The 23,479-nt window shown below is 45.9% G+C and overlaps 1 protein-coding gene across 4 annotated transcripts in view; it reads right to left on the bottom strand.

Moving 5' to 3' along the window:
- PDZD2 (PDZ domain containing 2) overlaps window positions 1-23,479 on the bottom strand; it is a 467,120-nt gene that overhangs the window by 35,348 nt on the left and 408,293 nt on the right. For all 4 annotated transcript variants that reach the window (XM_068251259.1, XM_068251260.1, XM_068251261.1 and 1 more), the window contains 2 exons: window positions 11,713-14,758; window positions 10,155-10,272 (listed from right to left, as the gene is read on the bottom strand). In XM_068251259.1, coding sequence (XP_068107360.1) covers window positions 10,155-10,272; window positions 11,713-14,758 — 3,164 coding nt within the window. The remainder of the gene's footprint in view (window positions 1-10,154; window positions 10,273-11,712; window positions 14,759-23,479) is intronic.

Below are 23,479 nucleotides of genomic sequence, written 5' to 3'. Positions count from 1 at the left end.
CGGTAGTCTGAAACCCGCCTAAAGGGAACCTGAAGTGAGAGAAATATGGAAGCTGCCATCTTCTTTCCCTTATAAACAATGCCTGTTGCCAGGCTAGGTAGTGGAGTTGGAGCAGAGTCAAAGCCTCTGATCTGCTGCTCATTGTAGGCCAGTGACTTCTAGTATTAGAGTCGGAGCATCAGCACATAAGTCAGGCAATTGGAATTGTTAATTAGAAAATGAAAATGTCAGCCTCCACATTCCTCTCACTTCAAGTTCTCTTTAAAGTATACAAGTCAAACTTCAGCCCGCAGGCCAAATCTGGCCCTCAGAGCCATTACATTTGTCCCTCAAGTGATTTCCCTACTTTGCATTATGTTTGGCCCATTCTAGTCCACCAGGGAAGCTAAATTGGTGGAGAAGCCATATGTGGGAGGTAGGGATAAATCACTAAACACTAGGGAACTGTATAGGAGAGGGTGGGGGCCACTAGACACCAGGGAACTGTAAAGGGGGGAGAACTACTAGATACCCAGGAACTGTATAAGGGTTGAAGGAGGATCATTAGACACCAGGGAACTGTAAAGGGTGGAGAACTACTAGATACCCGGGAACTGTATAAGGGTTAGAGGGGGATCATTAGACATCTGTGAACTTTATAAGGTGCCCATTAGACATTGAGGTTGGCCCACGACTAGGTCCCAGTGTACAATTTTGGCCCACTCTGTATTTGAGTTTTGACACCCCTGATTTAAAAGGGAACCCGAGGTGATAAACATACAGGCAGCACGGTGGCTTAGTGGTTACCTCTCTCGCCTTGCAGCGCTGGGTCCCTGGTTCGAATCCCAGCCAGGGCACTATCTGCAAAGAGTTTGTATGTTCTCTCTGTGTCTGCGCCGGTTTCCTCCGGGCACTCCGGTTTCCTCCCACATTAAAAAAACATACAGATAAGTTAATTGGCTCCCCCTAAAAATTGGCCCTAGACTACAGTACTTACACTACATAATATAGATATATGGCAATGGTAGGGATTAGATTGTGAGCTCCTTTGAGGGACAGATAGTGACAAGATATATATATACACTGTACAGCGCTGCGTAATATGTCGGCGCTATACAAATACTAGATAATAATAATAATATGGGCTGGCCTTTATTTCCTTTTAAAAAATACACATAACCAGTGAAGCTACAACATTGTTTGAAGATTGGAACTATGTTGTTTACAACATGTTTTTATAGTTTATAATAATGGCAACAAAAACAGGTTTCTACATTTGTTATAGCACTTTGGTACTTTAAAGAGGAACTGTAACCCAGGATTGAACTTCATCCCAATCAGTAGCCGATACCCTCTTTCCCATGAGAAATCATTACCTTTTCTCAAATAGATCATCAGAGGGGTCTGTATGGCTGATGATGTGGTGAAACCCCTCCCACAGTGTGATGTCAAGACCTGGGTCCTGACAGTTTCCTGTCTGTGAACTTTTTTTTGCATTGTAGGAAATAACAGCTGTTTCCAACTGCCAAGTAACCAGCATGTACATCTGCATTATATGTATAGCTATAAAAAACAACAACAACCTCTTAGCCTATCACAATGTTAGGAGGTGTGGTTATAGTTAATGGCAGTTGATGCATTCTTTTTTTTTTCATGTCTGCCAGTAGTGAAGATGATGTTGTGCAGGCTGATGTAGGAATATCAATCATTTCTGATTCTCTCTTCTATTCTCTAACTTCTCACTTTGCAATGTAGTGATTTCCCCCCCCCCCACACCCCTTTTCGCAGGCGATGTGGCATTCCACTTCCAGAAAACAATTAGAATTCACTGGGTCAGCACACGCAGCTCCCAGCACAGCCAGTTCTGCGAAGAACTGGAGTCTCACGTTTTTAACGTGGACCTCAAAAATGTACTTTCAATGTGTGCCAGACAGGCGCCCTCGCTTGTCCAAACCATAAATGTCTCAATCTCTTTACCCTGGCCTTCCACTGAGGCTCTGATCCACCCACAACTGGCTGCCCTGCTCATGACTTCACATTAGTTCCCGCTAAACCAAACCAAACCTGTGAAGTGTACATGCAGGGCACGCTCCAAGTCTGAGCAGAAAGCCTCCTGTGATCCCATGTACAGTAATGAGCTTTGCATATGAGGATTAGAGGACTCTACAAAGCTGCAGTCCCTTCCCTCAGTACAAGTCAGTATTTAAAGAGACACTGAATCGAAAAATATATTATGATATAATGATTTGTATGTGTAGTACAGCTAAGAAATAAAACATTAGGAGCAGAGACATAAGTCTAATATGGTTTCCACTACAGGAAAAGTTAAGAAACTCCAGTTATCTATGCAAAATCGCGGTAAAAATTGCCACTATTCTCGCGTATGCGTGAAACCGCGTTTTCCACGATTTTAATGAAAGTGAATGGGAGCGATTTTAAAAAATGCTAATCAATCGCAAAACGCTCAGAAAAGCGCTTCTAGTGTGAATGGGCCCTCAAAGTCGCAGAGAGCTCTGTCTTCTGAAGCTTGTTATCTCAAGTGTCTGGAACTGTATTGTTTTTTTTTCCTCTGCAGAGGACAGGTCAATAGTTCACAAGCCTGCTCTGTAAAATAACTTAGAATGCTGAGTAGTTTGTAAACTGCAAATATTAGAGAATGATGCAATGTTATAAAAAACACTATATAACTGAAAATACAAATATGATAATATTTTCTTTGCTACTAATGTTCTAGTAATTATCTGTACTACACATAAAATTCATTATATCATCATTTTTTTTTTCCGCTTCAGTCTCTTTAAATGTACTTTGTGGACTTGTGCTTTCTGCTATCAGCTTTAAAGAGGAACTTTAGCAAAAAGGGGAAAACAATAAAATCAATACATTGTAAAGTGAGAAGTTAAAAATTAGAGGAGAGATCAAGAAATGATTGATATTTGCCACGTAAATTGTTCATATAATATGTAAATTGTTTATATAGTTTGATCCACAATCAGCCTGCACATAATCATCTCTACTACTGGTACACATGAAAAAAAAAAAAGACAGCATCAACTGCCATTATCTATAGCCACACCCCCTAACAATGCGGTTAAAGTGTAACTGTCGGGCATAAAATAAAAAAGCAATTCTTTATTTTTATCTGGTAAACAAGTAATAAGGAAGCTAACCATACAATCCAAAAATCAAAATCACTATTACTTTTCTTGTTGATAAATTATCATTCCCCAGTTTACCTGACTTTTATTTGGTACACAAAAGAGAAGTTGCAGGGCATGCTGGGTTGTCCTTTTTTGCTTCGCTACGTCCCCTCAGACTTAACTAATGCAGCCTGATTGGCTGAAGCCTCTTTCCCTCCTGTTTTCCCCTCCCACACCTCTGTTCCTCTCTGACCGGCCAACATTTCTCAGGCTGAAACAATGCACTTTCTATAGTGAAGGGCGGGCAAATCAGGTAGAGGAGACTAAGGGTGGATATTACATCAGGACTGGCTTCAAAATAGCCACAGTAAATATGGAAACTGTCTAGAATAGGATTCTCTACTTTTCCTTTATAAAATTCACAGGAATCATAACGTGGACAGTACAATACATCTGTTATGCAAGTAGAGCAAGTATTCATCTACTTATATATTTGTTTTTTTTTTCCTGAGATAGTATGGCTGACAGCTCCTCTTTAAGGCTGGGTTTCATTTTATGTGAAAACGGGCCTATTCCTCAGACACAAATTCAGATGGAATTTGGCAGCCTGTAGAAGTCTATGCAGAGCATCCAAATTCGTGGCCGGGGAAAAATCTGAGGCCCTGCAGCATGATGCTCATGTCACCCGCAGGGTTGACATTTCATCCATTTAAATACTGACACATCTAAGTTATACAGGTTCTGGGGCTTCTCACACATAATCAGTGCCTAAACTGCCTCTAACTAGCCACAGGACATGTATAATTCATAAGTGTCCTTATTTAAAGGGATGAGTTGGCAACACTAGTCACCCGTCCGAATCCCATAGCCGTGCATAGTACGGATAGAGGGATTCGGCTGCGAGACACGTCCCAGCTGTGCCGGCATCACGTCTCGAAAGACACAAGCCGCGCACAAGTGGAAACAAGGCCTTAAAGGTTTAGCTATACATATGCACAGAGGGAGATACTAGTTGCTTGACAATTGGAAACTTTTTTCCCACAAGGCAACACTGTTCACAGACAGGAAACGGTCAGGACCTAGGACGTGACATCACACTGTGGGAGGGGTTTCCCCACAATATCAGCCATACAGAACCCCCTGATGATCCGTTTGAGAAAAAAGTAAAGATTTCTTGTAGGAAAGGGGTGATCAGCTACGGATTGGGATGAAGTTCAATTCTTGGTTACAGTTCCTCTTTATGCTGGACATATACTAGTTGGTGTGCCAAACAGATTAACTATCTCATTGAATCCTTTCACACACTGCACAACCAATAGCATGAAATGTATTGAAAATCTGTGCAAACTGCATGCTGAGTCCCCAGGTCACCCAGAGCTGACAGACCTTATATTAGGCACAAAGGATCCGAGGATGTATGTGGGAGGGGCTTCTGCTGCTTAGCAGTGCATTATTGTCCTATCGAGACTGAGGGGCGGGGAGCAGACCGAATTCCCTGAGCAGACTGCTGCTTCCAGCTTTATAAGTCTGTACCACAGGAAGCGGCTGGTGAAAGAGCTACTGGCTGAGTAGTTTGAAAGGGAGTTGACATCAGTTAGTCAAAGCGCTTATACAACATTAAAACATGCCCTGCCACTGACATATACCTGGAGTGAAGCTTTACTGTTATACAATTCGCTGTACGGCGCCTTTACAAGAACCAGAGCAGCAAGCCAGCCTTTCTTCAATTATCTGCACGTTAACTAACACCAGAACTGTGAAGTGTTTTTTGGCAGGCGCTCTTTAGATCAACAGATTTCTTAAAATATCAGACAGGCCAAATAAATTGTGAAATTCTTTACCACCCAGATATCGCCAATAACTCTCTATTATACAAACCAAAAGCTGCGTAAGAGCAGCTCAAAGCACAAAATTAATCTCATCTGAAAAACGCCATTACAACGTTCAGCTCACCGCAAAAGGCCCAAGCCGTAAGAACGTGTTAAGCAAACTGCAGACGCCCCAAACCTCAAGTATGCATAAAAACATTTATGTTATCCGGTGCGGGGGCTCCGTACCGAGTGCCATCCACATGCCTCTTCCTGTGTGGTGGGGTTTCCAAACACTTATTGAGAAATGTAATATTATTTTCCTCAGTCTAGAATGTACAAAGGAAAACAGGATGGTAACTAAAACCTTACAAGCACCGGTGCCACGCCCTTCCCATAATTCCCTGCAGACAGGCGGCCAGGCGCGGAGCTAGGGGGGGTCGGGGTAGGACAAGTGCCCCGGGGCGCCTGGTCCCCGAGGGCGCCCTCAGCCTGGCTGAGCTGCGGGTTTTTTTTTTTTTTGCGGCGGAGGGGAGGGGAGCAGCGCAGAGAAGAGGGAGAGCTGTGCGGACGGTGGGGAAGGGGGGCCATATCCCCCCTCCTTCCCTCACCTTAGGTGCTCTCTCTCTCCCTCGCTGTCCCCTCTAATGTCCGGGTGGCTGGCCTGGCAGCGGCGGGCGGAACTCACCTCCGTCTCGCTCCAGCGCCGGTCGGAAGTTCGAGTGCGCAGCCGCTGCTCTGGTCTGGACCAGACCAGAGTAGTGGCAGATCCATCCGGCGCTGCGACGAGACGGAGGTAAGTTCCGCCCGCCGCTGCCAGCCACCCGGACATTAGAGGGGACAGCCAGGAAGGGAGAGCAGCTCTTCTCTGCGCTGCTCCCCTCCTGCTGGGGAGGGGGACACCTGACCTGGCTACCTACTCTGGGCACATATACCCCTGGCTACATATACTGGACATATATCCCTGGCTACCTACTCTGGGCACATATACCCCTGGCTACCTACTCTGGGCACATATACCCCTGCCTACATATACTGGGCATATACCCCTGGCTACCTACTCTGGGCACATATACCCCTGGCTACCTACTCTGGGCACATATACCCCTGGCTACCTACTCTGGGCATATATACCCCTGCCTACATATACTGGGCATATACCCCTGGCTACCTACTCTGGGCACATATACCCCTGGCTACCTACTCTGGGCACATATACCCCTGCCTACATATACTGGGCACATATACCCCTGGCTACCTACTCTGGGCACATATACCCCTGGCTACCTACTCTGGGCACATATACCCCTGCCTACATATACTGGGCATATACCCCTGGCTACCTACTCTGGGCACATATACCCCTGGCTACCTACTCTGGGCACATATACCCCTGGCTACCTACTCTGGGCACATATACCCCTGCCTACATATACTGGGCATATACCCCTGGCTACCTACTCTGGGCACATATACCCCTGGCTACCTACTCTGGGCACATATACCCCTGGCTACCTACTCTTGGCACATATACCCCTGCCTACATATACTGGGCATATACCCCTGGCTACCTACTCTGGGCACATATACCCCTGGCTACCTACTCTGGGCACATATACCCCTGGCTACCTACTCTGGGCACATATACCCCTGGCTACCTACTCTGGGCACATATACCCCTGCCTACATATACTGGGCATATACCCCTGGCTACCTACTCTGGGCACATATACCCCTGGCTACCTACTCTGGGCACATATACCCCTGGCTACCTACTCTGGGCACATATACCCCTGCCTACATATACTGGGCACATATACCCCTAACTACATATACTGGGTACATATACCCCTGGCTACATATACTGGGCATTTATACCCCTGGCTACATATACTGGGCACATATACCTCTGGCTACATATACTGGGGACACATACCCCTGCCTACATATACTGGGCACATATACCCCTGGCTACCTGTTCTGGGGACATCTATACTGCTGGCCACCTATTCTGGGGACACCTATAGACCTGGGGCTACCTATTTTTGGGCAAGCATTGCTGTCAGATTGAGTGTATTTTGGGGAACTGCTTCCAGGTGAGAGGTGTCTACCATATTAAGGGGACATTCTGCCTATTTATGTGAAATGCTGTCTATTTATGTGCCTCATGACTGCTGAATTTGTCTTGTTGGGGGCCTCATGGTTACTGAATTTGTCTTGTTGGGGGCCTCATGATTTGTTGGGGGCCTCAAGATCGCTGAATTTGTCTTGTTAGGGGCCTCATGATTGCTGAATTTGTCTTGTTAGGGGCCTCATGATTGCTGAATTTGTCTTGTTGGGGGCCTCAGGATTGCTAAATTTGTCTTGTTGGGGGCCTCATGTTTGCTCATGATTGCGGAATTTGTCTTGATGGGGGTGGGGGGCTCATGATTGCTGAATTTGTCTTGGAACATGCTGGAAGGTACATACTGAGGGAGGGTGGGTGAGCGTGAGCCTGCTAACCTCCACGTACATTTGAAGGGGCGTGACCAAATGTGGAGTACCCATAACCACGCCCACATTTGGTCACGACCCTTCACCTTAGGGGGCGCATTAATAGTCTTTGTCCCCGGGCGCTGAAAACCCTAGCTACGCCTCTGCAGGCGGCTGTGCTCCGTATAGTGTCAGGGAGGGAATTTCAGTAAATTACGGGCTGTATGGAAAATGAACCACTATGGATAAATTCTCCTAATGTCCGCACCAAATACACGGATGTTTCAGGGGATGTTTAAAGAGAACCAGAGAGGAGAAAAGTAAAGCTTTTATACATACCCGGGGCTTCTTCCAGCCCCATACGCACGGATCGCTCCCACGCCGCCGTCCTCCGCTGCCTGGATCAGCCGGTACCGGGTCCCATCATGGCCGCCAGTCGGCCGCGGCCAATTCTCCGCATCACAGAGGCGCCCTCCATACACTTACGTTTGCGGCTGCCTACTGCGCAGCCGCATGCGTACGGGTATGGAGGGAGCCCCTGTGATGCGGACAATTGACCGCGTCCGCCGGAAGTGACGAGACCCGGTACCGGCGGTTCCAGGAAGCGGAGGATGACGGCGTGGGAGCGATCCAGGCTTATGGGGCTGGAAAAAGCCTCAGGTATGTATAAAAGCCTTTTTCTATTTTCACCCTCCATTCCTCTCTGGTTCCCTTTAAAGAGGGTTGGAACTGCAAATGGAAAACTGTGTTAGCATAAGGGCCCTTTTCTGCAGTACTGTACAATAAATAAGGTTACAGACCATGATAATGGGGGTGACAGATAACACAATACAGGTAATAAGCAATAAGACACACAATGTCACATCATACACTAGAGTAATAGTTTAAAAAAAAAAGTTCACCTTATTCTGTGAGCATAAAGTGTAGAGAAACCGAGAGCCCAATATAGTGTAGTATGTTAAAACATAAACGAAGTAAGGCAAATCAGTGAGAATATACAAACGTGGGTTACCACACAGGCAACCACTGTATAGGTAGGTGAGGAGATTAGACCTGTCCTCACTCAGGGATAAGAAGTCGCTCTCTGTAGATGAGAAAAAGAGGTAGATCACCCCTCCACCATGGGTGGCCACGATTTTGCAGTAGGAGAACAGAGGCACCAGCAGAATAAAGGTGGATAAAACCTTTAAAATTTTCTTGGAGGAAGTGGTGGACTTACCTCCATAAAGCAGACAGGATAGACTGTCTGAAAAGTAGCAATCACCTTTATTATATAGTACCCCAAAAGTGCAACGCGTTTCGCAGGCCGAGCTAGCTTCATCAGGCAATAAACGTGGGGACAAAACAGAATTCCGGCAATAGCAGGTGTAGCGCCTCAGTGAGCAGGATGCACAATCAAGTATGATACACAAGGAGGGAGGGGCACTGCCAGAGGCTTACAATCTAGAGCATACATGTCAAACCCCGGCCCGCGGGCCAAATCTGTCCCTCAGAGCCATTAAATTTGGCCCTCAAGTGGTTTCTCCACTTTACATTATGTTTCGCCCACTCTACACCACCAAGGTAGCTATACTGGAGGTGAAGCCCTAGAACAGCAGGGAAGCCATATGGGGACGTAAGGGGAAAGAACTAAACACTAGGGAACTGTATAGGAGGGGGTGGGGACCTCTAGACACCAGGGAACTGTATGGGGAGGACCACTAGACACCAGGGAACTGTATGGGGGTTGGAGGGGGCCATTAGACACCTGGGAACTTTATAAGAGAGGACGGTGCCCAGTAGATATTGAGGTTGGCCAGCAACTGGGTCCCAGTGTACAATTTCGGCACACGTTGTATCTGAGTTTGACTCCACTTATCTAGTGGGATGCGGTGGTGACATGAAAGTAGGGAGTCTGCATCAAGAGGTTCTCGGCAGTGAGAGTTAGTTAGGGCATTGGCGGGCAGGCCTTCTTGAAGAGGTGAGTTTTGAGGGCTTGTATGAAGGTGTTGAAGGAGGGGCAAGCCTGATGGGCAGTGGGGGAAGAGTTCCACAGGACAGGGGCAGCTCTAGTGGAGTCCACATCAGTACTAAAATCTATATAACCACTACACAAGCCATTTGTAACAGAATACCATGCATATTATGTGCCAATGTCAGTCTAAACATCTTTTTGATTCTAAACTTACTAGAAAAAAATGTCAACTCTATAAGCTTGGCAAAAAGTAAAAATGTACCCGGAAATCTAATTTCTTGCTTTTATGTCATTGGTCCATAAATCTGCACATCCCTATATTTTATGGTTTGGCTGGGGAAGTTCATTGGGGAGGGTGTGGTTAAAAGCTTATTTACACACTCAGCAGGAATACAGGATACTGAGAAGGCTCTGCTGTGTGAGCCACAAATTCTCTCAGGAGGTGGTAAGTGGTGTCACATGATCTGCTCTGTGTTTGAGAGGGAGGGCCACTCATTAGCTAGGGAACACCCACTCTCCTGGTAGCTGCCTGTTTCTAAAAGGATCCCTGGGTCACATGACTGACTTCCAAAGTTTATTTCTGTGGAACGTCTGTATCAAACATTGGAACTCAAATATGAAAACTGTTTAATTAATTTACCTTTAACTATGAACAGGGCTTAAAGAGTTAATGGCATAATATGAAACGTTCCTTTCCTTTAACATACTATAACTCCAGCAGATCCTTGAAAAACAGGAGAGTTTCAAACGCCAGTTCACCATTCAATATGCAGCAGAATGTAGCAAAAATGCATTACCCACCTCAACTTGTGATTTGGCTTCCTGGATGAGGGTTACGATATCAGATTTGGACGCCACAGAAGTCAAAACAGCCTGCAGCTTTTGCTGGTCCCTGGTGGAGACGGTGAGCTGGTCCAAGCTAAACATAAATACACCGTGAGACAGAGCAAAACACCGGCAACAGCAAAGCAAACTGTCTCCAGCTATTCTGACGTCTTATTCACCTGGACCCTTCCTGAACCACCTGCACTGGTATGTTTCTGGAGAGCCCTGACTCAGTCATGTGGTTATTGATGACAATGTACTAAATAGCATCAGATACTCAAACCTCGGCTGAGATCCAATCGTTTGTGAGACTGTTATTGCACTCGTTTGATCTCGCTCTACTGTTTGTGAACCAGGAAGACACGGGAGTTTCATGGTTCAGAAACATCACAGTGTAATTTGCAAAGCTTTTCTACGGTTCCAACAATGTGGAATGCTTCTACGTTTCACATTATCAATTTTCTGTGCTTATATTCTGCTGGTTATCTCTCGTTTGCCAGTGACCTATATAGTCTACAGCGGGTCACCTGATCAGCAGAGATGGTCATAGGGAAACCCCTCCCCAACTTGACCTCTGCTACAACTCTGGGTTGAGCTTTAGAGCGTTGAGGATTGCCAATGACCCCACTCACTGCTTCTTAAGTCGGCTTCCATCAGGCAGGAAGTTTTGGGACATCTCATCTAGGACCTCTAAAAACAGAAACTCTTTCTTCACCTTTGCTGTCAACCTCTTGAACTCTACTCCCTTTCCCCCTCCATTGCCCCATCCCCATCATGGTTGTGACTGCCAGCTACGATTACCGACAATCTGTCCATTGAATTACTGCCTCTTTAACATACTGTGTGTACAGTGTAGATACTTGTACTTTGTGTGGACTGTAGTGAAAAAGTGCCCCTAGGGGGTACTTGCCTCCGGCAGGGGAAGCCTCTGGATCCTAAAATTCCCTGTCCTCCTCCACATGCTTGTACCAGCACTAGGATCCCCCCAAAAAAAAGAGTGCTTCTGCAGGTGCACCAGTACCACCCTGCTCGGCTTTCTTCAGAAAAAGCCAGGCTAGATCGGGTCCACGCTACTGCGCAGACGCTAGCTGTGTGCGCCTGGACCCGATTGGGCTAAACAGTTTACCATTCTGAGTCCGAGCGGGACAGTGGTAATGCGCATGCAGGACACTTTTCGGGGTCCCAGCACTAGAACAGGGCTAACGTATGAAGACAGGGAAGATTCTTTCGCATCCAGTGGTCCCGAAAGGTGAAGAGGACGGGGCAAGCCTCATTAGGATCCATAGGCTTCCCTATCCTGAGTTAAGTTCCCCACAGGGGCTGTTTTTTTTTTTCGTTACAGTGTTTCTAAGTTACACTCAGTAAAATTAAAGTTTAATAGTATCTGAATAGCTACTGCAGTCAAAATCACCACTTCCATTGCATTTTACAAACACATAAACCAATGATAACAAAGCAACTCTAGATTTTCGGCTTCTAGATAGTACTGCTAAAAAACATTTACGCTTCTTTATAAGAAAAACAAAACACTTACCTTACTGACCAGGACTTTCTAATGAGTTCCCCATCTTGCGTTACATCCCCTTCTTGCACCAATCCAGGAATATAGCTGTCTTTAGAGCTCAAACGAGTCCCATTTTGAGTTGACGCTCCATTGACTTCTACAGGTTTTCTGGGTGTGACCTCAAGTTCTGTTTTGAACTGTGGAGTTTTGGGTTCGGCTGAGAAATCTTCAGTGCAAAGCTTGTCAAGGTCCGGCATGCTCAAGGCTCTCAGTTCCCGTAATTTGGAGCGGGATAAAGATGGACGTATGTGGCTTGGCCCTGTCCTATGTTTTCTGACCTGCACAACCTGTGGAGAACTGTCTTCTGTCTCAGTCCTAGATGACCCCTGAACAGGATCTGCTTTCACAGGGTCTACAGAAGTCTTTTCAACATAGGTTAAGGCCACACTCGATGGACATTTTGTTATCTGTGTTGCTAAGGGCACTTCACTTTTGTTGTCACAGCAGGAGCTCAAGCTGCGTCTCAGTATCTTATCGGTAGACTGCGTATGCGAGGGGATAGAACCTGAAGATCTCCGACTTAGTGGAGGTTTACAAGAAAAAGGAGTGTTATTAATTTCAATGATCTTCATTACACCTTTGTCAAAGTTCACCAGATTCTCAAATGATTTGATCCTTTGTTTAACAGTTAGAGCAGATAACGTTTCATGAGGCCAGTTGAGTTCATAATAATAGTTGCGTTTAATAGTCCTCAACACATCATTCCTTAAAGAGCCCTTTTCATTATTAAGTTGATCATCATAACAAATTTTTGATAGGTCTCGAGTACCATAGTCATCCATGCTTTGATCAGATAAGGCCGATATTAAGTGGTCCGCTAAAGGACTTCCCTTTCTGTGGTTGGCATCACTATCCACACTATTAGGAAGCTGTGTTGGCATTGAGTAAGTTCTTGTCACAGACTTTGAACCACTGGGTGGTTTCTCAATAAGAGGGTCATCCCGTTTAACCACTGGGGATTTGTAAACGATTGCAAAGTTGTCATATATAGTATAGTCCGTTTTACTCCGGCTTTCAGGTTTCAAAGGTGGGTTATGGACAGGGGACAGGGAAGGAGAGAGTTTTACTTCCATGAACGTACGTCGAACATCATGACTGTCTATCGGTTCCTCAAGGTTGATGAGAGTTGCCAAACAAAGGGCGTCATTCAAAGGTCCTGAGGCTGTAGAGACTTTATTTAAATCCCCTTTTAATTTGTTGCAGGCATCATTTTTTCTGCCAGAGAACTTGCTGTCCTCTATATCCTGGTGACATGTAACTTTATATCTGGATTCATAGCTTTCATCCATATCCACTGATGACTCAACTTCATCATTGCTTTCATCTGCACAATTGTTTGTTAAATGTGACAATTTTTCATTACTACCAAGACCCATCTTGGCATTAATCAAAGAGCTGGAGTCAACCTTAGATTGGGACAGTATAGTTTTATGTGCTGTTCTCCTGCCGCCCAGATCTTTAGGTGAAGACAGCCCATCGGTCATGGAGGACCTCTTTGGAAGAAGTTTAGGTGAAGGTTGCGGTGATGATTTTCTGTAGTCATGGTTTTCCGATTTATTGAGATATGATCTTCCATTATCACAGCTTGGCCGGTTTTTACTTTTAATGGTGAGGCCCTTCAGCTTTGGACCTGGTTTAGGCAGTTGAGAGCTAACCAATTCCAGGTTACTGCTCATTGATCTCTTGCTGTCCTTGGGGACAACTCCATTTACTTTGCATTTATCGCCAACAGTGGCTTTCATCGTAGGACTTTTTAATCCCTTCATTTCTGTTTTAACATCCAAATTTTTCTCACCTGATATAGAAGTCTGATGGCTTGATGTTGTCTTTTGAGATGATGGTATGGCATCAGTAGTCTCTCTGATACAGCTAATAGTCCTAACACCAGTATTTACATTAAATAATATTTGTCTATCACAGTCACTCTGCAGAGAAGCATCATTCACTTTACCACCAACACTAGCACCACCCGAGGAGCCAAAGTCCATAGTATTATTATCAACACACAAAGGCACCTTCATTTCTTCAGAAGAACATTTAACCACAGGTAGATCTTTTTTTAAACAGTCTTCTACATTAAAAACAAGTTGTTTAAGGGGATCCTGAGCATCCTTCTTAATTGGGTCTTCTGGAAAATTCATGTTTGTCAAGTTTCCAGAAGATTCCCGAACTACTGGCCTGTCACTGTAACTGGACTCCTGTAAACTGTTCAAGCAAATAGAATTTACCTCTGGTTGCAAGGGATCGTGAAGGAAATTGGACTGAGCAGATTGGTAGAAATGTGGATCCCTATGCATTTTATCATCATCTGTTTTGCTGACGCAACAAATTTCTATCTGCTCTTCTTCGGAATCTGTCGTTGCCTGAGTTTCAGACACAAATGACTGGTTCTGTAGGGATGAAATCATATCACTGGTAGAATCTGATGGAATTTCCAGTATAGATTCGCTGTCCGAGTCATCCACGGTTCCATACATGGAATTTGAGACATCAACAGAGCTACTTTCAAACTGCTCAGACAACGAGAAGTCTTCAGTGGCTAAGGTGGCAAAATGTCTACAATAGCTACTCAAGCTGCTTTTATTTACAGCACCTGTACTGTCTATAGGAATGGAGTCCAAAATGGAAAAACCCAGATGACTATTATCATCTCCATCATGTGTGAAGCTCGAAGAGATGTCCGTCAGCTCAATGGAAGGGGAATCATTTTTAGGATATGAAGCCTGTTCTGATACCGTCCTTGCTTCCCTGTTACTCATTTGGTCCAGCTCACTTATGTAGTCATCAATGTCGGTCACTAGACTACCAACAGACTGAGCGGATGAAGAACAAAGGTTGGGTTCCCCTGTTTTCTCCATTACAGGAGGACTCGTAGAAGCCAAATCATTAGCAGCAGAACATAATTGGTGAGGGTAGCTATTGTACTGGTATTTCTCATTGAGTTTTTCCTCGAGATGGTCTTGCTTGGTCCCCTCTGTGCCTGAAGCCATGATAATGTGAGATAATCTATGAACCGCTGTGCAAAAAAACAGAAAAAAAACATTATTTTATTGAGCCAAATAAGTTGGCATTTAGGGCCTGTTTCCACTGAGCCTAAATCGGTGACGAATCTGCAGCGTTTCCACACATACCAGAGGGGCGGGGAAACGCTGCCTATCTAACTAGTGGCTTGCCATCTAGATCGTACTGCGGTGTGAATCTGGACAGCATGCTGAAGTTTTATGCAGCACACAGCTGAATCACTATAGCCGTGCATGGATTTGCATGCGTTTGCCACGGTTTTTTTGCATGCAAATTCACAGATTTGTTTTTGTTTTTTATCTCTATTGAGATACAAGATGCAGAAACGCTGTGCAACATCTGAAAAATTGTCCAGATTTTTTCTGTGTGCGAGATCTGTATACAGTGGAAACAGTCCTATGGAAATACATCACCATGCAAATCTGTGTTTCGAAAATGCATACGAATTTGCATGTAGTGGAAACGTCCCTTAAAGTGTGCACTGCTACACAAAGGTTTTACGGCCTCTAATTAGTTATTGGGAGAAGAGGCCATGCTGTGGACTGCTTTGACTCCACAGATAAAGCCCTGGTTTATTAACCCTTTCATAAAAAAGAAATAAATGGGAACACGGGCAAGTTGTAAGGGGCCTTTTCCACAGAGCGATTTGCTTCAAATCGCAAAACGATTTTTAAATCGTTAGGGTTGCTACTTTAACATGGGAATCGTGAAAAGTATTTTCCACTGTCGCGATTCGATTTTCTGAAAATCACAATCGCTTTTTGGAGCGATTTTACCTGCGACTGTGCTTCATGTTAAAAGATAAATCCAAATTGCAATCGCACAACAAAGTTGATGAAAATTCACAATCGCTTGGGTTTAGGTTTTCCTTTTGCGATTGCTAGTGGAAAAGGGCCCTAAGTGGGATATGTACTCATGTTAATTTCATCATGTCACTTCAGATACCCTTTTAAAAGGATGCCCCTATTCACTGTACGCACCCTTTTCTATCTTTTACAGACTATTCCATCTACTGTATATACTCGAATACAAGTCAACCTCATGTATAAGTCGACTTCAATATTCAACCCTCTTAAGCTGTAATTTTATTGACTCAAGTATAAGTCTACCCAGCAAAGTTAATGGCTGCACTTGGGGACCAGAAAGGGTTTATGACTGCACTGCATACATTATTGCAGCCATTGAACTATGTTTCCACTGTAGCGTGACATTTTCACCTGCAAAAAATCGTGTAAGGTTTTTCTGTTTAGTGAAAATTCACATGTAAAAGTTTACGCGTTTTTATGCGAATTTTTGTACGCGAAAATTCGCATTAGTTAAATAAACATAATCTGCCTAGTAACAGCTTAGTCATGACTGCTGACAACTTCCTGTAACCATGGATCTAATGCGAATTTTCACGCAATTAACGCAAAAATGTGCGTTGCTATGCGTTGTCTATCTAAAGCATTGAACGCGGATCGTAGGCGATGTTCCGAAAAAATGATGCAGGACCTCATTTTTTTTTTTCACACGTCCGAATGCGTACAAAAATTTGCATTGAATGGAAACAGCCCCATTCACTAACATTAGTTGCCAAATCAATGCAAATTTTCTGAGAGAAAAATCTGACACAAAACACACAAGTGGAAATCTAGCCTTAATCCCTCCTGTCCCTTAAAGAGAAACTCCAACCTAGAATTGAACTTTATCCCAATCAGTAGCTGATACCCCCTTTTACATGAGAAACATAATGCTTTTCACAAACAGACCATCAGGGGGCGCTGTATGATTTTGTGCTGAAACCCCTCCCACAAGAAGCTCTGAGTACCGCGGTACTCTGGGCAAACTGCCACAATGTAACAAGGTTCACAGACAAGAATTAGCTGTTTACAGCTGTCTCTAACAGCCAAAACAGCTAGGAGCAGCTACATAACCTGCCCACAGTAAAAATGTCACCATGTAATAAATGTCAGGATGTAAATCGGGGAGAGAAAAGATTTTACAATGAGCAAACACTGACTAAATCATTTATACATAATTATGGTAAAAAAATGAAGCACTTTTTTTACTACATTATTTTCACTGGAGTTCCTCTTTAAGTGCAGCCAATACCTCCTCCAGGCCCACAAGTGCAGCAATTATTCACTCCCCTTCCTGCAGCCCAGTATTTCCCCCCCTGCCCCTTTCATTATTAATTGTTGTAGCCAGGACTTTCAGACCTGTGGTTTTTTGGCATTTCCTTTCCTCACAGTATCACTTACCAATGGGTACATAGCTGCAAATGGGAATGTCACTATTAGTACACACATTACTCAGTGTTGCCCATGACTCGTGTATAAGTCGTCCCCTACACTTTTATGAAGTGAAACAGACCTAAATTTCTAGACTTATACTCGAGTATATACGGTGTAGTTTATTTTTATGGTATTTATTCAAGTATTTCAGAGAAGGGCGATAATTTCACAATAAATTATCACAAAAATATTTTTTTTAACCACTAAGACTTGTCAGCCTTGATATTTCACAACTGGCCATCATTTATAGCAAAGTTAGCTTTTACAGGAAAAAAAATCCAAAAATAACAGTAAGAAGAGTGGGGCTATTCAGCTATGGAAGGACGGGATAGCTGGAACATTTAGTCTCCAAGCAGATAATCTCACATTCCTAAAAACAGGTTTCCATTGTGGATAATTCAAACCACCAAACTCTTCATCCAATAGTGTCAGTCCAATCTAATGATCCAAAGGAACCAGCACAGAGGCCTGATAAAAGTGGCAGGTTGTTTTAAAGTGAACCGGAGGTAAAAATAAACCGATGAGTTAAACAACTGTATGCATCCTCCAGGGGGTGAGGAGAGAGCGAGAGTGTGGAGGAGGAGGAAAAGGGGGTGGGGGGGGGGAGTGTGAGAGAGAGGGAAAGGGGAGAGAGTGAGAGAGAGAAAGGGGGTAGTGAGAGTGGGCGAGAGAGAAGGGGGTGAGAGAGGAAGAGAGGGAGGGGAAGCAGAGAAGAGAGATAGAAGGGGGTGGGGAGAGAGCGAGAGTGTGGAGGAGGGGGGGAAAGGGTGGCATGGTATGTGTGTGTGCGGGGGTGAGAGAAATGGAAAGGGGGTGAGTGTGAGAGAGATGGAAAGGGAGGGGGAGAGAGAGAGAAGGGGGGTGAGAGGGAGGGGGGGGGGGGGGGGAGCAGAGAAGAGGGAGAGAGAAGGAGGGGAGTGAGAGAACGAGAGAAAAGGGGGTGGGGAGAGAGTGAGAGTGTGGAGGAGGGGGGAAAGGGGGGCATGGTGTGTGTGTGGGGGTGTGAGTGTGAGAGAGATGGAAAGGGAGGGGGAGAGAGTGAGAGAGAAGGGGGGGGGGGTGAGAGGGAGGGGGAAGCAGAGAAGAGGGAGAGAGAAGGAGGGGAGTGAGAGAGGGAGAGAGAAGGGGGGTGAGAGGGAGGAGGAAGCAGAGAAGAGGGAGAGAGAAGGAGGGGAGTGAGAGAGGGAGAGAGAAAGGGTGATGCAATCTTTTTTCACAGCCAATCAAAACTAATTCCACATTTGCTAATATTTCCAGTGAAGATGTGTCAGTGAATCAGGCCCTCTGGGCGAGTCTTGCTTCTGACAGCCATACAGTTTGTTAATAGTTATCATTACAGTGACAGATGAAGAATGACGAGCAGCAAGTGGTAAAAATCATCTACGTCGTGACAAGGTAACATCACGAGACATTACCTCGGTGAGATCATGCCCTATAAATGAGCACTAGAAGACAGATGAGCGGTGAGTGCCTCAGCTACACAGCCATGCAGCCTCTCTCCACCTTCGTACATTGGGGACCCCCCCCCCCCTGTGCTTCCTCGTCCCTTCGTACATTGGGGACCCCCCCCCCCCCCCCCGTGCTTCCTCATCCCCCAGAATTAGCTTACCAGCAGCGATGTAACCAAGGACAGCAGCGGTGTGAGGTGCAGCGGTGTAACCAAGGACAGCAGCGGTGTAACCAAGGACAGCAACGGTGTGAGGTGCAGCGGTGTAACCAAGGACAGCAGCGGTGTAACCAAGGACAGCAGCGGTGTGAGGTGCAGCGGTGTAACCAAGGACAGCAGCGGTGTGAGGTGCAGCGGTGTAACCAAGGACAGCAGCGGTGTAACCAAGGACAGCAACGGTGTGAGGTGCAGCGGTGTAACCAAGGACAGCAGCGGTGTAACCAAGGACAGCAGCGGTGTAACCAAGGACAGCAGCGGTGTGAGGTGCAGCGGTGTAACCAAGGACAGCAGCGGTGTAACCAAGGACAGCAGCGGTGTGAGGTGCAGCGTTGTAACCAAGGACAGCAGCGGTGTGAGGTGCAGCGGTGTAACCAAGGACAGCAGCGGTGTAACCAAGGACAGCAGTGGTGTGAGGTGCAGCGGTGTAACCAAGGACAGCAGCGGTGTAACCAAGGACAGCAGCGGTGTGAGGTGCAGCGGTGTAACCAAGGACAGCAGCGGTGTGAGGTGCAGCGGTGTAACCAAGGACAGCAGCGGTGTAACCAAGGACAGCAGCGGTGTAACCAAGGACAGCAGCGGTGTGAGGTGCAGCGGTGTAACCAAGGACAGCAGCGGTGTAACCAAGGACAGCAGCGGTGTAACCAAGGACAGCAGCGGTGTGAGGTGCAGCGGTGTAACCAAGGACAGCAGCGGTGTAACCAAAGACAGCAGCGGTGTGAGGTGCAGCGGTGCAACCAAGAACAGCAGCGGTGTGAGGTGCAGCGGTGCAACCAAGGACAGCAGCGGTGTGAGGAGCAGCGGTGTAACCAAGGACAGCAGCGGTGTGAGGTGCAGCGGTGTAACCAAGGACAGCAGCGGTGTGAGGTGCAGCGGTGTAACCAAGGACAGCAGCGGTGTAACCAAGGACAGCAGCGGTGTGAGGTGCAGCGGTGCAACCAAGGACAGCAGCGGTGTGAGGTGCAGCGGTGCAACCAAGGACAGCAGCGGTGTGAGGTGCAGCGGTGTAACCAAGGACAGCAGCGGTGTGAGGTGCAGCGACACGGAGCGGAGAACAGTATGTACCACTATGCAAAGCATGGACAAAACTAACGAAAGGAAGGCTCAAGGGCTGATGCAGAGCCCTGGCTGGGCCAGAGCAGGATCACCCAAAAGGCAACCTAGGCAGGTGCCTGGGGCCTAGTGAGTGTCAAGGGCCCAAAAGCCACTTATTTTGCCCATTCCCCCCCTCAGATTACCAAAAAGCCCATAAAGATAAGTCACAGCTACAACCTTGCCTGGGGCCTCTTTTAAAGGACCACTCCAGCGAAAAAAGAAAGTTAAAATCTGACAGGTTTTGGACTAGTTTGTCTCCGCATGAGGGATTCTGAGGGTTTTCTTTGTTTTCAAAAGCATTTACTTAACAGCAGTTAAACTGCTAAATGAGTAAGATACCAGCCAGCCTCCCTTCTCCCTTGCACACTATTTTGTCAGTTAGACTTTGCAACTGCTGTTCAGGAAATGCTTTTGAAATTAAAGAAAACCCTGAGAATCCCCCATAAGGAGATAGACTAGTCAAAAACCTGTTGGTCCCGTTAAAGGAAACATCAGTCAAAAAAAAGCTCCCCCCGCTCTACTTACCCAGGGCTTCCTCCAGCCCCTTGCAGCTGACATGTCCCACACCGCAACTCTGCGCTCACGCAGGCGCACTAGAGGAGATCACCCTCTGCACCGGCAGGGCTTCTAGGCCGCAAGGGGCTGGAGGAAGCCCCAGGTAAGTAAAACGAGAAGGAGCTTTTTTTTTGATTGATGACTCCTTTAGGTTTTAACTGCTGACTTTTTTTTTTTGCTGTTGTGGTCCTGAAGTGGTTATTCTTACTCCATCTTTAGGCTGGGCCCTCAGAAAAGGGGCATGGTGAGGTTACAACCCCAGCACCCCTAGACTCACTTTCCTACCACTCTCATCCAGTTCAACAGAAGCACTAAGTACCCTGTGTGGGTGCAGGAGAGAAGCAAAAGAGAAAAAAAGTAGTAAAGCAGGCAGGCAGCTTCCCTAAGAGGCAGGACATAGCAGCAGTCTGATGTACGGGAGCTGAGGTTTAGTCTAGAAGCAGACTGCGTGTCCCTCTATCATTCTTCCTCCTCTGCTTTCAGGAAGCACACAGATTGTCTGCGCACGTAAGCACATCCAATCCCAGCTGAAATATCACAATTAGGCAAGGAGACTATCTCCAATTCCAGAAAGGAAACCTTCAGCACATTTATGTGCCAGGTGTCTGGCTACCCAGAGGCAGGCAAAGCCAACACTCTGCCCCTGTTCAGAATAAATGAAGGGGGTCCCATGGGAGTGGTCATAACAGATGTCTGCATCCAGAGCAGGATCATCCACCAGGCGACCTAGGCAGGTGCTTGGGGCCTAGTTGGTGTCAAAGGGCCCACCAGCCACCTTCTCTGACCTCTCTCAACTTCAGCTTACCAAAAATACCACAAGGAGACCCTAAAGAGGAACGCCAGTGAAAATAGTGTAATAAAAAAAGTTCATTTTTACAATAATTATGTATAAATGATTTAGTCGGTGTTTGCCCATTGTAAAATATTTTAAATCCCTGATTTATATTCTGACTTTTATTACATGGTGACATTTTTAATGCTGGCAAGTGATGTAGCTGCTGCTTGCTGTTTTGGCAGTTGGAAACAGCTGTAAACAGCTATTTCCCACAATGCAACAAGGTTCACAGACCGGAAACTGCTAGGAGTACCATGGTCCTTAGAGTTTCTTGTGGGAGGGGCATCACCACAATATCAGCCATACAGCGCCCCCTGATGGTCTATTTGTGAAAAGGAATAGATTTCTCATGTAAAAGGGGGTATCAGCTACTGATTGGGATAAAAGTTCAATTCTTGGTCGGAGTTTCTCTTTAAATCTATTACTTTGCCTATAGCCCCATTACATCTTCATCCATCTCTGGCTGCATCCAAATGAGAACATAAAAGTATATGAGCCTAGGTTACATTCTGTTGGCGCTGTATTAATGTTAAAGAACCACTACTGGAAAAAAAAGTAGGCAGTTAAAATCTGACAGAACCGACAGGTTTTGGGCCTATCCATCTCCTCATGGGGGATTCTCAGGGTTTTCTTTGTTTTCAACAGCATTTCCTGAACAACAGTTTACCTGCCAAAATAGTAAGATACCAGCCAGCCTCCCTACTCCCTTGCACACTATTTTGTTAGTTAGACTTTGCAACTGCTGTTCAGGAAATGCTGTTGAAAACAAAGAAAACCCTGGGAATCCCCCATGAGGAGATGGACTGGCGCAAAACCTGTTGGTTCTGTCAGATTTTATTTTTTTCGTGATAGTTGTCGTTTAAGCTGAGTTGCAGCTCGGGGCAAAAAAGGAAATACTTTGCTAAAGTGGAACTTTAACGAAAAGGGGGAGAAAAAATAAATCAATACATTGCAAAGGGAGAAGTAAAAAAAATAGAAAAGAAATGAAGAAATGATTGATATTTGCCATGTAATTTGTTCATATTGTTTGATCCACAATCAGCCTGCAGGTCATCATCTTTACTACTGGCAGACATGACAAGAAACACACAGCACCAACTGCCATTATCTATAACCACACCCACTAGCAATGCCATAGGCTAAAAAGTTGTTGTTTTTATAGACGTACACATGCACAGAGGAAGATACTGGTTGCTTGGCAGTTGGAAACAGCTGTTATTTCCCACAATGCAACAAGGCTCACAGACAGGAAACGATCGGGACAATGGTCCTGACATCACATTGTGGGAGGGGTTTCACCACAATATCAGCCATACAGAGCCCCCTGATGATCCATTTGAGAAAAGGAAAATATTTCTCATGGGAAAGGGGGTATCAGCTACTGATTGGGATGAAGTTCAATCCTTGGTTACATTTCCTCTTAAGAAAAGGTAAGTCTTAGGGTCCTCCTCGCTCCTGTTGCCGCTCGCTAGGACCCTCCCTAACAGGTTGCACCTGCGCAGTGGGACCAGCGGCTCCAGTTCACTGCACAGGCATGGCTTTACTTGTGCAGTCCAACTGTGACTGAAGAGGAGCGTGGCCCCAATTAGATTTCTGACAAGCCCTTCATGGAAATCTCTGGTGGGTCCACGAGCAACAACGATGGACCGGATAGCGCATCCCTTAAAGCTCATTGCCTGGGGGTAACTCTGGCCTCTCCTTTATACCGCATATCAACACATTAACTACCTCCTGCTACTTCCATCTCAAAAACATTTCCAGACTCCGCCCCTTCCTGTCACAAGAAGCAACTAAAATGCTGGTGCATGCCCTAATCATCTCCCGTCTTGACTACTGTAACACCCTACTCTGTGGTCTACCAAAAAGCAGACTGGCACCTCTCCAATCCCTACTAAACTCTGCTGCCCGTCTCATCCACCTCTCTTCTAGATCCTCTGAGGCAGCCCCTCTCTGCCAATACCTCCATTGGTTACCAGTTGCCCAAAGGATCCAGTTTAAACTTCTCACGCTTGCATACAAAGCTCTACACAAGCTATCACCTCCATACATTTCCTCTTTAATCTCCAGATACCTCCTCGGCCGGACCCTCCGTTCCTCACAGGAGACCCTTTTGTCCTCCAGCCTAGTCACCTCCTCTCACTCTCGCATCCAAGACTTCTCACGGGCTGTCCCTTTCCTTTGGAACTCCCTTCCTCAGCCGGTTCGTCACGCCACGAGTCTGGAAACCTTCAAACGTACTCTGAAAACACACCTGTTCCAACAAGCCTATAATTTGCTATAGGCAGCACTGAA

This window comes from Hyperolius riggenbachi, chromosome 1 (assembly GCF_040937935.1).
Source record: "Hyperolius riggenbachi isolate aHypRig1 chromosome 1, aHypRig1.pri, whole genome shotgun sequence".
In the NCBI taxonomy this organism is placed as follows: Eukaryota; Metazoa; Chordata; class Amphibia; order Anura; family Hyperoliidae; genus Hyperolius; species Hyperolius riggenbachi.
Note: the sequence above shows the minus strand (reverse complement) of the source record. Positions and strands in the feature narration are given on the sequence as shown.